Source organism: Hylobates moloch, unplaced genomic scaffold, assembly GCF_009828535.3.
Source record: "Hylobates moloch isolate HMO894 unplaced genomic scaffold, HMol_V3 SCAFFOLD_5, whole genome shotgun sequence".
NCBI lineage: Eukaryota > Metazoa > Chordata > Mammalia > Primates > Hylobatidae > Hylobates > Hylobates moloch.
The window spans coordinates 110,753,745-110,770,493 of NW_026652280.1; the positions used below are offsets into that span (position 1 = coordinate 110,753,745).

Consider the following 16,749-nt stretch of genomic DNA (forward strand, 5'->3'; position numbering starts at 1 on the left):
TTAGGTCCACTTGGTGCAGAGCTGAGTTCAATTCCTGGATATCCTTGTTAACTTTCTGTCTCATGGATTTGTCTAATGTTGACAGTGGGGTGTTAAAGTCTCCCATTATTATTGTGTGGCGTCTAAGTCTCTTTGTAGGTCTCTAAGGACTTGTTTTATGAATCTGGGTGCTCCTGCATTGGGCGCATATATATTTAGGATAGTTAGTTCTTCTTGTTGAATTGATCCCTTTACCATTATGTAATGGCCTTCTTTGTCTCTTCTGATCTTTGTTGGTTTAAAGTCTGTTTTATCAGAGACTAGGATTGCAACCCCTGCCTTTTTTTGTTTTCCATTTCCTTGGTAGAACTTCCTCCATGCCTTTATTTTGAGCCGATGTGTGTCTCTGCACGCGAGATGGGTCTCCTGAATGTAGCACACTGATGGGTCTTGAGTCTTTATCCAATTTGCCAGTCTGTGTCTTTTAATTGGAGCATTTGGCCCATTTACATTTAAAGTTAATATTGTTATGTGGGAATTTGATCCTGTCATTATGATGTTAGCTGGTTATTTTGCTTGTTAGTTGATGCAGTTTCTTCCTAGCATCGATGGTCTTTACAATTTGGCATGTTTTTGCAGTGGCTGGTACCGGCTGTTCCTTTCCATGTTTAGTGCTTCCTTCAGGAGCTCTTGTAGGGCAGGCCTGGTGGTGACACAATCTCTCAGCATTTGCTTGTCTGTAAAGGATTTTATTTCTCCTTCACTTATGAAGCTTAGTTTGGCTGGATATGAAATTCTGGGTTGAAAATTCTCTTCTTTAAGAATGTTGAATATTGGCTTCAACTCTCCTCTGGCTTGTAGAGTTTCTGCCGAGAGATCCGCTGTTAGTCTGATGGGCTTCCCTTTGTGGGTAACCCAACCTTTCTCTCTGGCTGCCCTTAACATTTTTTCCTTCATTTCAACTTTGGTGAATCTGACAATTTTGTGTCCTGGAGTTGCTCTTCTCAAGGAGTATCTTTGTGGCATTCTCTGTATTTCTTCAGTTTGAATGTTGGCCTGCCTTGCTAGATTGGGGAAGTTCTCCTGGATAATATCCTGCAGAGTGTTTTCCAACTTGGTTCCATTCTCCCCATCACTTTCAGGTACACCAATCAGACACAGATTTAGTCTTTTCACATAGTCCCATATTTCTTGGAGGCTTTGTTCGTTTCTTTTTACTCTTTTTTCTCTAAACTTCTCTTCTCGCTTCATTTCATTCATTTGATCTTCAATCACTGATACCCTTTCTTCCAGTTGACCGAATCAGCTACTGAAGCTTGTGCATTTGTCAAGTAGTTCTCGTGCCATGGTTTTCAGCTCCATCAGGTCATTTAAGGACTTCTCTACACTGGTTATTCTAGTTAGCCATTCATCTAATCTTTTTTCAAGGTTTTTAGCTTCTTTGCAATGGGTTTGAACTTCCTCCTTTAGCTATCTGAAGCCTTCTTCTCACAACTCGTCAAAGTCATTCTCCGTCCAGCTTTGTTCCATTGCTGGTGAAGAGCTGTGTTCCTCTGTAGGGGGAGAGGCGCTCTGATTTTTAGAATTTTCAGCTTTTCTGCTCTGGTTTCTCCCCATCTTTGTGGTTGTATCTACCTTTGGTCTTTGATGGTGGTGACGCACAGATGGGGTTTTAGTGTGGATGTCCTTTCTGTTCGTTAGTTTTCCTTCTAACAGTCAGGACCCTCAGCTGCAGGTCTGCTGGAGTTTGCTGGAGGTCCACTCCAGACCCTGTTTGCCTGGGTATCAGCAGTGGAGGCTGCAGAACAGCGAATATTGCTGAGCAGCAAATGTTTCTGCCGATCGTTCCTCTGGAAGCTTCATCTCAGAGGGGTACCCGGCCATGTGAGGTGTCAGTCTGCCCCTACTGGGGGATGCCTCCCAGTTAGGCTATTCGGGGGTCAGGGACCCATTTGGGGAGGCAGTCTGTCCGTTTTCAGATCTCAAACTCCATGCTGGGAGAACCACTACTCTCTTCAAAGCTGCCAGACAAGGACATTTAAGTCTGCAGAGGTTTCTGCTGCCTTTTGTTCGGCTATGCCCTGCCCCCAGAGATGGAGCCTACAGAGGCAGGCAGGCCTCCTTGAGCTGCAGTGGGCTCCACCCAGTTGGAGCTTCCCTGCCGCTTTGTTTACCTACTTAAGCCTCAGCAATGGCGGGTGCCCCTCCCCCAGCCTCGCTGCCACCTGGCAGTTTGATACCAGACTGCTGTGCTAGCAATGAGCGAGGCTCTGTGGGTGTGGGACCCTCCGAGCCAGGTGCGGGATATAATCTCCTGGTGTGCCGTTTGCTAAGACCATAGGGAAAGCGCAGTATTAGGGTGGGAGTGACCCAATTTTCCAGGTGCCGTCTGTCACAGCTTCCCTTGGCTAGGGAAGGAAATTCCCTAACCCCTTGCGCTTCCCTGGTGAGGCAATGCCTCGCCCTGCTTCGGCTCACGCTCGGTGGGCTGCACCCACTGTCCTGCACCCACTGCCCGACAAGCCCCAGTGAGATGAACCTGGTACCTCAGTTGGAAATGCAGAAATCACCCGTCTTCTGCATCGCTCACGCTGGGAGCTGTAGACTGGAGCTGTTCCTATTCGGCCATCTTGGAACCGCCCCCTGACTTTGGGCATTTTGTTCACTCCTCTATTCCCAGTATCTAGAGCAGCACTTGTATACCAAAGGAACTCAATAAATATCTGAATGAATAAATGAATGAAAGACACAAGAGAAGGAGCTAGACTCTGCCAGTGGGTTTCATATCAGCCTGAAATAGGCCTGGAAGTGACCCCATTGACTGTCTTGACAGCCCAGATTCAAATGTCTGGATGTATTTCCAAACCATCTAGCAGATAGATGCATCCACTCAACATGTATTTATTAAACACTTAATGAGCACAAAGTACTGGGCTAGGCAGTTAGGGGGTAAATAGATAATCCTATTCCTAACCCACATCTGTGTAACACAGTGCGGATGATATGAGAAACAATTACAGAAAGCAACATGGTGAAGGGGTGAGGATGGAGTGAGGTACCTGGATCCAGTGCTGCTCCCTCGACAGTGATGATACAGAACAATTTGATCAGATCTCCCCGAATGACTGATGGTGTGTCTGAATGCACAGAAGCATTAAATATAGGACCTGGAAAAAAAGTAATGCCAGCCTCATTATTCTCTTTCATGCTTTTGTCAAATTCCATTCTTTGCACTCTAAGGGGCATCAAAATGTGGTTCTCTTCCCGGGAACTGGTCTAGAAACTCACAAAATAGGTGTTCCAAGGTTGCCTCTCTTCTATTCAGAGAGACATGGGCATTAGGCACATCCAAGTGAGCTTCATCTTAAGATTACAACCAAAATAGAACTCTTCTGAAAGAATTACTTTTGCTCTGGCTTTTCTTTCTGATGGCCACAGTGACCTCATTCGAAAGCTACCCTCCACCCTGGAACAGCCTGGGCTGGTTCTAGTTCAACATGGTTCACTTCTAGGCCAGGGTGGCTTAGGGATCAGAGGAACAGGGACTGAAGCAAGAATGCTTTTGATCCCAGTGGAGTGAGTAGTCTCACTGCACTGTGCTGGGTGCTGGGGAAAGGGGCCCTGTTACCAAGAGGCTGAAATCTGGTAAGGAGACAGACATGTCAACAATGATGTTTCTATGAGGTGTGGTGGGAGCACTCAAGGCACAGCTGCAGCATGCCAGGGAAAATGGAGGCAGCCTAGATATGCCTTTTTCCTTTTTTTTTTTTTTTTTTTTTTTGAGATAGAGTCTTGCTCTATCACCCAGGCTGGAGTGCAGTAGTGGGATCTCAGCTCACTGCAACCTCCACTTCCTGGGTTCAAGTGATTCTCCTGCTTCAGCCTCCTGGGTAGCTGGGATTACAGGCACATGCCACTACGCCCCGCAAATTTTTGTATTTTTAGTAGAGACAGGGTTTCACCATGTTGGCCAGCCTGGTCTCGAACCCCTGACCTCAAGTGATCTGCCCGCCTCCCAAAGTGCTGAGATTACAGGTGGATATGCCTTTAAAAGACTACTCAGGTTGGGGAGGCTGTATGTTGTGGGAGAGCTGGGAGTATATGGAAACTTTCAGTACTTTTTGCTCAAAAGCTGGGAACCTAAAACTGCTCTAAAAAATAAAGCCTGGGCTGGATGCAGTAACTCATGCCTGTAATCCCAGCTCTTTGGGAGGCCGAGGCAGGTAGGTCACTTGAGCCCAGGTGTTCAAGACTAACCTGGGGAACACGGCAAAATCCCGAAAATACAAAAATTAGCTGAGCACGGTGGTGCACACCTGCAGTCCCAGCTACTCAAGTGACTGAGGTAGGAGGAGGATTGCTTGAGCCTGGGAAGTTGGGGCTACAGTGAGTCAAGATCGTGCCACTGCACTTCAGCCTGGGTGATAGAGCAAAATCCTGTCTCAATAAATAAATAAATAAATAAAATTAAAATAAAGTCTGGTTAAAAAACAAAACAAAAAAACTCTACCCAAACTAGGTTTGTCTTACATGCCTCCCTGAGAACGCTGCAGGCAGAATTATTATTTTTAACTCACTTATGAATTCCTCTTAGGTGAGAACATTCCATAGCTTTCAGCTTAGCTAATCCTAAGAGTTCAATGTTTACTTTATCCCAACTCCTAAAATCTAGGAAAAGGCAAACCTAAAAGAAATTCACAGAACATCAATGCTATGGGACTCCCCTTGGGTTTCCTGGGAAGCAACGATTGAAGGCCCTAGGTGCTGACTGTAAAACTCATTAGAAGTTAAGAATATAGGTATTACTACTTCTTGTTCAGATTGCCAGAAAGAAACAAGTATCCTAAAGTACCTTATTTAAACTTGCAGAAGAAATGGCCATGACAGAGGGAGTAACATGATGAAAGGGCTATATTTTCATTTCGACATGATGACTAATAAGATGAATTCATCAGATTGCTTTCCTAACCAAGTATATAAATATTTTGTGTTTTCCTGGGAGAAAGGTGAAGGATGGTTATAGAATATTGAACCCTAGGGGGGTTAGGCAGCTCTGGGTGGGAACTGCTGACAGTTCTGATTATTCAGGGAACGGCAGGGGCGTACATAACTCTAGGGGGATAAAGAACTGACAGAATGGCTGTTCCAGGAAGCGGGGAAAGGGATGAAAGCAAAGACAAGGAAGCCTGACCTACTTCTGGACATCATCCCCTTCAATTAACTCAGCTCTCAGCCCTGGCTCCCTCAGGCCTTATACCCTGGACTTGCTCTGCCTGGAGCGGTGAGGTGGGGCAGGATTAGGCCAAACTGCCTGGAGTTGGCTCTGTGTGGTGACTGGGGACACTTATGCCATAGGCGGCCATCTGTCAGTGAGTACAGGTTAGCAGCAACCATGGTGAGCAAGGGCGGGCAGCGGGGGTCACATTTTTCTCAGATTAGAAATTTCATGGTAATACACAAAACTACACTGAGGGGCTTTTCTAGTGCTCAGGCCCCTTCTAAGAGAACATAAAATGACAAAACATTAAGAAATTCTCATGGATTTATCTCATGGATTATCTATTTAATTTGAAGCAGCAAAGAAGACTTACTTAATTCGAACAAATTTCACTTTTTCTTTATGTTCCCAAAGAAAACCCAAATACCTCCTAGGTCACGTTACAGTTCTCACTTCCCCTACTGGACGTGGGAATCAACGGAGCATTTGTGCTGCAGCTCACAAGGCAGACAAGGACTGGGGAAAAGGCCTGCATTGTGGTGAGCTATTCACAGGAGTGGATTTCCTCCTAACGAAATCAGCAGCTCACTGTTAATATGGGTCATTATCCCAGGCTTAGAAATATTTTCATTATGGTCAATTTCTGTGGTAATTCTGTTTTTGTGAGGGGATTTGTCTGGTTAACTTCACAGATGACAGGGTATGGTACAGAGAGTTTAAATGAACAACCAGAGTCACTAGGGGTCCCCCAATTCCTAGTCTGCAGAGAGTATAGGAACTACTTAACTTTTAAATACAAACATTGACATAAACCATGTTCCAACCTTGGCCTCTAAAAAAAGCTGTTAGTGGCAGTTTTTTTAATGAAAGCAAAAGTTACAGACCATCTGCATGTCCATCAGTAAGGTAATGGCTAAGCAAATTCAAGTACGTAAAGTCATTAAAAGTGGTATTAATGTTTACCTAGAATTGGTTACAATATGGAAAGTGCTGATCTTATAACACTAAAGGGAGAAAAGCAGGTCTTAAAATTGTATGTACAGCTTGATCTCAAAGTCATGAAGAAAACATACAAGAAAAACATTCTAGGAAGATGAACAACACAAATTAACAGTCTCTGGTAGGATGATGGATAAGTCTCTTTCCCTTCTTTCTACGTTACTATATTTTCAAATTTTCTATATAGTACGAAGAAAAAAATTTATTATTCTTCTTTTAAAAGGCCAAAGTCTACACTATCATATTTAAATACCATTTTCCTGTTGACACTTTGAATCAGTAAAACCCAGTACTCAGTAGGGTCCCTTGGTTTTCAATATCAAAAAGCAGGTGCCCTGAAATCAGGGGACAGGAAGGTGAACACTGGAAGAACCCCTTTGTTGCGTGTCTTAAGGTATGTCACTGATTTTTAGAAAGCAAAGGCTATTCAGTTTCAAATCAATGTTTGCTGGTGGCTATTCAGGGCTATAGTATTGTTCTGGGTGCTGAATTTGATGGCAGCTTCCCCTAATTAAAATGTGAACTGGCCATGACAACTCTGTGGATTTAATAAAATAAAACCTTAGGCAATCTATTCAACCTGGAAGCTACAGTGGTTTTATCTGTTATGCTGAGATTTAAAGAATTGAGGAATAGATTCAACATCCATTCCTCACCCAGAAATAGATACAAAATACTCTGTGTCTCCCCTTTTCCACATAGGAGTTTAAAAGAAAGATCAAATAACAAATGTAAAACAAGATGGAACAGATTCCTACAGACAACAAAACAAATACACAAATAAAGGACAAAAACCACATAATAATCTCAACAGACAGAGAAAAAGCGTCTGACCACATTCAACACCTTTCCATGACAAAAATACTCAACAAACTAGGAATGTAAAAAAAAAACTAAGAATGGAAGGAAACACACTAGGAGTGGAAGGAAACTTCCTCAATCTGATAAAGGGCATCTATGAAAATCCCACAGTGAACATGATACTTAAAGGTGAATGAGACTGAACACTTTCTTTCCCCCTATGATCCGAAACAAGACAAGAATGTCCACTTGTGCTACTTCTATTCAACATTGTATTGGAGGTTCTGGCTGGGCAATTACTCGAGAAAAAGAAATAGAAGATATTCAGCTTGGAAGGGAGAAGTAAAACTAGTTCTATTCACAGATGACATAATCTTGTATTTTAAAAATTGTAACGAGTCCCCCAAATTTAGAATTAATTAGAATTAATAAACAAGTTCAGCAAGGTCACAAGATACAAGATCAATATACAGAAGCCAGTTGTACTTCTATGAAACTGCAATGAATAAACAAGCCGAAAAGTAAATTCAGAAAGCAATTCTATTTACAATAGCATCAAAAATAATAAAATACTTAGGATAAATTTAACAAAAGAAACAAGATCTGTATACTGAAAACTACGAAACACCATGGAAAAAATGTAAATACCTAAACAAATGGAAAGATAGCCAATGTTTATGAACTGAAAAACAATATTGTTAAATGGCAATGCTTTCCAAATTGATCTACAGAGTTAACACAATCCCCATCAAAGTCCCAGATGCCTGGACTGTAGAAATTAACAGGCAGATCCTAAAAGTCACATGGAAGTGCAAGGTATCCAAAATAGCCAAAACAATCTTGAAAAAGAACAAAATTGGAAGTCTCCAACTTCTTGATTTCAAAACTAACTACAAAGCTACAGTAATCAAACCATGTGATACTGGTATAAGAACAGAAATCTAGGCCACTGAAATAGAATTGACAGTCTAGAAATAAACCTTACATTTATGATTAAATTATTTTTGACAGGGGTGCCAAAACAAGTCAATGGAGAAATAATACACTTTTCAATAAATGGTGCTAGGACAACTGGCTATCTCCATGCAAAATAATAAAGTTGGATCCCTTCTTCTTAACCACACACAAAAATTAACATGAATCATAGCCTAAAATGTAAGAGCTAAAACTATAAAACTCTTGGAAGAAAACATAGGTGTAAATCCTCACAGCCTTAGATTAGGCAGTGATTTCTTAGACATAGCAAAAACACAAGCAACGAAAGGAAAAAAAAAAAAAAACAGACAAACTGGACTTCATAAAAATTTAAAAATTTGACGTTTTGAGAGACATCATTAAGAAAGTGAAAGACAATACACAGAATGGGAGAAGATACTTTCAAATAATAATGTTTATGGCAGCACTATTCATAATAGCCAAAAAGTAAAAATAGTCTAAACGTCCATCAACAGATGAACAGATAAACAAATGTGGCATATCCATATAATGAAATATTATTCAGCCATAAAAAGGAATGAAGTACTGATACCTGCTACAACATGAATGGACCTTGAAAACATTACACTAAGTGAAAAAAAGCAAGTCACAAAAGTCCACATATAATATGATTCAATTCATATGAAACACCCAGAAGAGGCAAATCTACAGAGACAGAAAGTAAATTAGTGGTTGCCAGGGGCAAGGGCATGGGGGCATGGGAATGATTACTAATGAGAGTGGAGTTTCTTCTTGAGGTGATTAAAATGTTCTGGAATTAGATAGGAGTGATGGTTGCACAACTCTGTGAATATACTAGAAACCATTAAATTGTACACTCTATATAGTGAATTTTATAGTATGTGAGTTATATCTCAATAAAGCTGCTATTAAAAACAAACGGATACACAATAAAGGAGGCCTATGCTTTCTCCAAATCTAAGGGCTTAAATCAATATTTACCCTTTAATTTAAAGGTCAAGAGATGTTAGAAGATTATTTCACTATATACCATAAAAGGCTGTAATAGAAAATAATATTAATAGAAAACAAATGTTATTAGAGTCTAGCTTACCTTTAATATAAATGCTAATCATTTAATTCAACAAATATCTTACATTCATAATACTGATTCAATTGATACCTGAATTTTTACAGATGAGTATTAATTTATACATTCACAAATTTCTAACTAAAACCCAGGAACCCAGGGCAGAGTTAGTGAAAACATTTAGTATTAAACTCATAAATGATAATCCTTTGCATTGATATTCTAAATAAGATTGGGGTTTAAATACCTTTAAATCATCTTCCTACTGAAACACACACATACACAGACAGAGGATGTTAAAAATCTTCCACTTTTGGCAAGTCATTTAACACCTTGGGAGGCTCAATTCCCTCCTCTCTTTCTTTATACTCCACCATGTTCCCTAAAGTATCTGAAGTAGCTGAGCTTCAGCTCATTTTCTTAAAATGAAAGCAGAAATGAAAACATACATTCATCAAAAACTTGTACATGAATGTCCACAGCAGCATTATTTATAACAGTCAAGAACTGGAAACACCCAAATGTCCATCAATTGATGAATGGATAAACACAATGTGGCATATCCATACAATGGAATCTTATTCAGTCATAAAAATGAACAAAGCACTGATACATGCTACGATATGGATGACCCTTGAAAACATTTTGCTCCAAAAAAGAAGCCAGATACAAAGGCCACATATTATATTCCATTTATGTGAAATGTCCATAATAGGCAAAATGTATAGAGACAGAAAGTAGATCATGGTTGCTGCAGAATGGGAGGTGGGGAATGGAGTGTGAATGGAGGGTATTGGCTAAGGGGTCCAGGTTTCTTTTGGGGTCATGAAAATGTTCTAAAACTGGTTGTGGTGATGATCACACAACTTTGTGAATATATGAAAAGCCACTGAATTACACACTTTAAACAGGTACATTGTATGGCATACGAATTGCATCTTAACAAAGCTGTTTTAAAAAATGAGGGTATCCAATCAAAATCCTAGGGTCTCTTCTAGCTCCATCTATGATTCAACAGGGCTGACTGCTCACCTGAGGTTTGGAAGTCTATCTCAATAGGATTGGAGAGACTGGTTGCTGCTTCTCGCCAAAGGCTGCCCCTGACAGGAGACCAGGCTGTCACCATGCAGCGGTACAGCCCTGCGTCTGAGACCTGAGTCTGGTACATTCGATAGCGGAACTCATCCTCCTGCACTTTTTCTAAAACAACGCCATCCACCCGTGATGCATCCGTCCAATTCTCCAGCTTCACCACAGAATCCTGGTCCAGAGAGATGATGTACTTCGTTTCATTGGGACTGGAGAGGTCGCCGACAGGCTTCTCAGCCGTGATGAGAACCGAGTAGCGTGGCGACTTAATATTCTTGGAAGATACTTTGCAAGTCATCTCAAATGTATTTCCTGCAGCAAAGAAAGGCTTTGGCTGCCTCGCCTTCACCACAAGCACGGAATCTGGAATGAAGGACCAGAAGGATGTGATTTCCAACAAGATCAGTTAAAATAAAAATGCAACTAAAAGCAAAATAACCAAGAAATAGAAATTTGTTAGCAAATTGCCACACAAAAGCACCTATGAAAATCTGGAAACTCAGAAAGAAAATCATGTGTATTTATAAGCGGGCTAAAACCATCCCATTGGAAGTAATAGTCTGAAATGAATCAATGGGTGTCAGGAGAGAGGAAATTATGGTGAGAACTGGTTTTAAGGATTTTTAAGTCCTTAAGAAGTTTCACCAGGAAGAATTTGGGAACCTGCTATTGGTGCTCCAAAAGATGCAAGGCAGAGGGCACTCCTAGCAAGGTGGGAAAGACATGGTTGAACACAACACCATGACCTCCAAGCCAGGCTCCTGGCCATACCATTTGCTTCTCCTCCCCAGGGGTCTGCTAAATGCAGGGAAAGTGCCCCTAGCTAAGCCAGCCTGCAGGGAGAAATACAGCAAGGGAGAAATGAATTCTCCCTGTTTAATCATCTGATAGTGACATTACAGAACAGATATATTGCTAAAATGACTGTAGCGTATGTATTTGCAGATCTAATAATTTCCACTTGGTTTATACTTTAATTTCAGAAATGCTGTTTAAACATTTTGAGAGGTGTCTATGGCTACGCTAACTTTAGGTTTAAGTGGATTACTCCTTGCGTCTCTGTCAAAACAACAATGCCTACGCATGTACACATTAGAATTCATCTATTATAGTAGCACAACGTCAGGCACTTGGAAGGTGCTTAAATATTTGTTGAGTGGATGAATAAGTGAATTAGATATATTCTTTTTATCCTTTAATAAGATGATTAATCCTATAATCCATCCAGTTACAAGATGAGATTTTTATGTTAGATTTTTTGGAACACTTGTTCCACCAAACCGATTAGCAGAACATATAAATTATGAACTCTCTCCAGAACCACTGACTGCTGAGCTTCTACTGAGCCACCACATTCTTTCTTGATTTTCCTGTGAGTTCGGTCATTCATTCATCAATTTAAACATGTATTCGTTGACAGCCTTCCATACTGCAGGTACTGGAAACGTAACGGTGAATAAATAAATACAAAAATCCCTCCCTTTATATGCTAGTGAAGGAAGACAAATGAAATCAACAAGTAAAATATATGGTATGGTTATATGGTGATAAATGTTTAAGAGATAATAAGCAGCCAAGGAAGAGAAAAAGCATGGATTTGTATTTGGAAGGAAGGTGTGTGTGCCACAACTGTAAATAGAGTGATCAGGGACATCCTCACTGAGGAGGCAACATTTTAAAAAGAACCTGAGCTGGGAGTAGTGGCTCACGCCTGTAATCTCACTGATTAGAGAGGCTGAGGCGAGAGGATTGCATGAGGCCAGGAGTTTGGGATCAACCTGGACAATGCAGCAAGACTCCATGCCTCTAAAAATAAAATTAAATAATTAGCCAGGCACAGAGCATGTGCCTATAGTCCCAGCTACTTGGGAGGCTTGAGTCCAGGAGTTTGAGGCGACAATGAGTTATGATGGTGCCACTGCACTCCAGCCTGGGTGAGAGAGCCTGGGTGAGAGAACAAGACTGTGATTCTAAAAAAATAACATTAAAATTAAAAATTAAATAAAATAAATAGAAAGGACCTGAAGGAGGTGAGGGAGCAAGTCCTATCCATCTTGGGAAGAGCATTCTAGGCTGATGGAACAGCAGGCAGAAAGCTACAAGGCAGGAGCACACTTGGTGTATTTGAGGAGCCTGGAAGGGCAGAGTGGCTGTATGGAGTGGGTGCTGGGGAGGGTGCTACGTGAGGCCAGAAGATAACGGGACCAGTTGGTACAGAACATCTAAGACCACTTAGAGGACTCTGGGTTTTGCTCCGAGTGAGATGGGGAGGCTTTGAAGGTTTAGAGTGGAGGAGTTTCAGGACCTGACTTATGTTTAACAGGATTGTTCCAGCTGCCGTGTGCTAGGGCAGAGCAAGGAGACGATCTGGGAGGCCAGGGATGTAATCCAGGCAAGGGTGGTGCCATAAATGGCAGAGTGTGAAAAGTAGCCAGATTCTAAGTCAATTTGAAGAACAAGGAGTCAAGGATGAAGGTTTTGGGCTTAGCCACTAGAACAATGGTGCTGAAGAAGGCTGGGAGAAGAGAGCTGGCAGATGTGATGGGAAGCGTCCTTTTGAACAGAAGTTTGAGATGCCTGTTAGTCAAGTAGTGTCAAGGAGGCAATATAATATTGAGTCTGGAGTTCTGGAAAGAGGTCCGGGGTAAACACGTAAATCTGGAGTCACTGGTGTCTAGATGGTATTTAAATTCATGAGATTACAGACATCACCAAGAAGGTGAGGTTAAATAGAAAAGAAGTCCAAGTCCACGGACTATATCCAAAGACTATGTCCTGAGGTAGTCTAATGTTCCAGGGTCCAAAAAATGAACAGAAGCCAGCAAAGGAGGCTGAGAAATAGCTAATAAAGTTGGAAGAAAGCCCTGAGAAGGCAGTGTCCCACAAGCCAAGGGAAAAACCAAAGCATTCCTAGGTGGAGGGAATCACCTGTATTAAATTCTGCTAAGTCAAATAAAATAACTGACGATAGGATTTTCCAATATGATGATTACTGGCCATCTTACCACAAGCAGCTGAGGGGAAGGCCTGATTCGAGTAGGTACCAGAGAGAATGGAAGGAGAAAAACCAGACACACTGAGTATATATACATAAAATATTGTTATTATAAAAGGAAAAAGTAATAAGTAGACAAATGGGTGTGGGACACAGAAAGATGGATGAAGAAGCAAGATCAAGATTAGCATAAAAAAAAGGGTGGGGGGGCCTGGCATGGTGGCTCATGCCTGTAATCCTAGCAGTTTGGGCAGCCAAGGCAGGAGGATCGTTTGAGGTCAGGAGTTCAAGACCAGCCTGGACAACACAGTGAGACCCTGTCTCCACCAAAAAAAAAAATAGCCAGGCATGATGATAGAGGCCTATAGTGCCTCTAGTTCCAACTACTCGGGAGGCTGAGGTGGGAGGATAACTTTAACCTACCTAGGAGGCTGAAACTACATTAAGCCATGAACATGCCACTGCATGTCAGCCTGGTTAACAGAGCAAGACCCCATCTCAAAAAAAAAAAAAAAAATTAGCTGTATGTGGTGGTGAGCACCCTTAGTCCCAACCGCTTGGGAGGCTAAGGTGGGAGGATCACTGGAGCCCAGGAGGTCAAGGCTGCAGTGAGCTACCATCACACCACTGCACTCCAGCCTGGGCAACAGAGTGAGACCCTGTCTCTAAAAACAAAACAAAACTAAAACAACAACAAAAAATACCACAACCCTCACTCCCCACCCCCTCTAAAAAAACCCAAGGAAACCTGGATCTAACAGCACATTGACAGACCAATGGGAAAGGTCCAGAAGGGAGAGAATTACCAATGACATAACAGAGAGCAGCCATGGTCTAAGTAGTGAGAGGGGCTGGCCTCTGCCAGGACATAACGCCGCGTGACCTGGTCTCAGCCCTGGGGCAGCGTGAATGAGAATTCTCCTGATTATTTCTACTTTTAGGAGAATAGGAAGCAGGGCCAACAGCTGAGAGAGAAGCTGTGGGAGGAGGTTTGCAGAGACAGAAGGTGGTATGCAGTAATCACTTAGGAGAGTGGGGAAATAAACAGACTAAGGACATGCAGAATAATTCCCAGGCAGTGCCGAGAGCCCACTTGTCACAAGTGACCACTACTTTAAAGGGAGACCAGTCAACATGTTTGAATGTTTCTCTCCAACCACATTAGCTCTGTGTGCACAGGTAGGGAAGCTGCAGAAAGCTGCCTTTGAACTGGGTTGTAGTTTGGCCACAGTCTAATGCAAACCAAGAGGGGAAGGGAGCTAGGGGTGTATGCAAGGGAGTGATTAAAACTGACTGGGAATTTAGGCTAGGTAACAGTAGGTGACCACATAACTTACCCCTACCTCCCAGCCTTAGCTCTGAGAATGAAAGAAGGTGCTATCATAATGTACACCAGTCCAGGTGTACACTGGACTACAAATGGGCACCCTAGTGAGAGAGACGTGAAGACACAATGGGAGTGAAGGACGATGTCTGGTGGTAGGATTAACAGATTGTTGGCCCCAGTAGGGTTGGGGGATTGTTGCTGGAGTACTAGACGGAGTGGTATAGAAAGACAGGAGATATGTTTAGAGAACAGGATGCTTGAAATTGAGACTGTGGAGGGGTTTCAGTTATCAGAAGGGAGACGGTCTAATGTAACATACAAGCATGTGAGTGTAGGACCAAAATAGGATAGAGGACATGACGACTACAGAGAGGAGGACGAGCAACTGAGAATGACAGGATTAACTGTATTAGAGTTCGCCACCATGGCTGCACGTGAAAATCACTGTGGGAGCATTTAAAAATTCCAGTGCCCAGAATGCGTATATTTCAGACCAACTAAAATAGAATTTCTGGTGGGACCCGCCCGATCTCGTCTGATCTTGGAAGCTAAGCAGGGTCAGGCCTGGTTAGTATCTGGATGGGAGAATTTCTGGTGGGACAAAGCACCAGCATTTTTTTTAAGTTCCTAGGGTGCTTCCAATTGTGACCCAGTGCTCTACACAGATACTGAAGTTAGCAAGATGGGAGCAGTGTCAGACAGAATGGCCATGAAACAAACGCTAACATCTTCAAAGAATGAACGGAGGACCTAGGAGGCAACAGGCAATAGTAATGAGAAGAGGTGGTATGGTGTGATGATGACACGAGATTCGAAGCTAGATATTTTTAGGAGTGAGCGAAAACGGCCTGGAAGCTGCAGGGAGGATCAAGGAGGGCACCTGCCCCACTTCTAGGCCCAGTTATGAGAAGTGTGGGAAGAAAATGGGCACCACTTAGGTGGGCTCTGGGGGAAACTGTCCTCAGAGAGGTAACTGTTTCTCCAGGGGAAAGAGTGTCCTCAGAGTCATCATGTTTAACGTAAGAAAGAGAAATGGAACATTCAGAGCTAAAGTTCAGGAAACAAGAGACTTGGCTGATTGACAGTGAGTTGGAGAGGGACCTCTCTGGGGCTTGGGGACACAGGAGGGATGACAGTGAGTCCAAAGAGCACGTGCAATGGGTTGCATGGCGATCAATGTCCAGGACACACATTCCTAGTGTAAGGGATAACCTGCAGAGGGTGACTGTGCATCAACACACAGTGGCACGACTCAAGCAAAGACAAAACAAAAATGAATAACAAGAAAAAAGTTCCTACCTTCTAATGCCCAAAATATGTTAACAGGCTTGGAGAAGACATCCTTGCTTTTCACCCAGCTGTTGTTCCGCTGTTTGGTCCAGGCAGACACAACACAGTAATAATTGCCTCTGTCTTCCTCCGTAGTCCTTTGGATCCGGAAATTGAACGTGTCTGTATGTTCCTTAGAAAAAATAAAGTCTCCATCCTGGGCCCGCTGCTTGCTCCTCTCTCCATATTTTAGCGTCCAGTCCCCGTCCATAACTGCAAGCAGCTCGCTGGTCACCACATTGTCGCTGCGCCGGTTCATCCTGTAGTACCATGAAACCGTGAATCGGACATTCACCTCCCCACTCTTCGTGTCCACCACCCGGCATGCCAGCTCTGTGGGGTCATCCGCAAACCCGGGGACCTTGGAAGCATTCAGGTACACCTGGTACTCTGGTTCTGAACAAGAGAGACAGAAAGGCCAGGATAGGAAAATAATTAGAGTAACATGGCAAGAATTAGCAAAAGGAATGAGACAAGGACTGCTCTTGTTTTAACAATTAAATGCTTCTCCTGCTGGAGTAGAGAGACAGAAATCAGTCATTGCATTGGATAGGATCCTAGAAGAGTGTTTTTGCAAAACTTGTAAAACACTGCCTCTCACACCTCCCACCCCAAGAAAACCTCCCAAGGACAGAAGCCCAATGTCCTCGGCCAGAGTCTTGATCTTTCCATGGCACTGGGGTCTGCTGTCAGTTTCCCCAAGAGGTTAAGGTCTTCTGAGAAGAATCTCTTAAGACGCTCAGTGTCCACCCCCTACCAAGATTGCTCTGGAATGCCGAGCAAGCCCACAGACCTCCAACACCCCCACTGGAACAGTATTGGAAAACCCCACCCAACAGTGAATTCCAGAACTCGAGGCCCATCAGTGGCACAGTGGCTCAGTTTCCTGTCATCCTTGGCCACGCCCTAAATGCAAGGCCCTCAGGTGATCATTCCCCCTACATATTTCTGTCCTCACTTTACCGTTCCTCTTTTTCTGCGGAATC

At 42.8% G+C, this 16,749-nt stretch overlaps 1 protein-coding gene across 1 annotated transcript in view; it reads right to left on the bottom strand.

Moving 5' to 3' along the window:
• The window catches only part of PTGFRN (prostaglandin F2 receptor inhibitor), an 80,733-nt gene that overhangs the window by 13,070 nt on the left and 50,914 nt on the right, over window positions 1-16,749 (bottom strand). The window contains exons 5-7 of the mRNA XM_032154881.2: window positions 15,734-16,159; window positions 10,056-10,475; window positions 3,039-3,146 (exon numbers count right to left, since the gene is read on the bottom strand). Coding sequence (XP_032010772.1) covers window positions 3,039-3,146; window positions 10,056-10,475; window positions 15,734-16,159 — 954 coding nt within the window. The remainder of the gene's footprint in view (window positions 1-3,038; window positions 3,147-10,055; window positions 10,476-15,733; window positions 16,160-16,749) is intronic.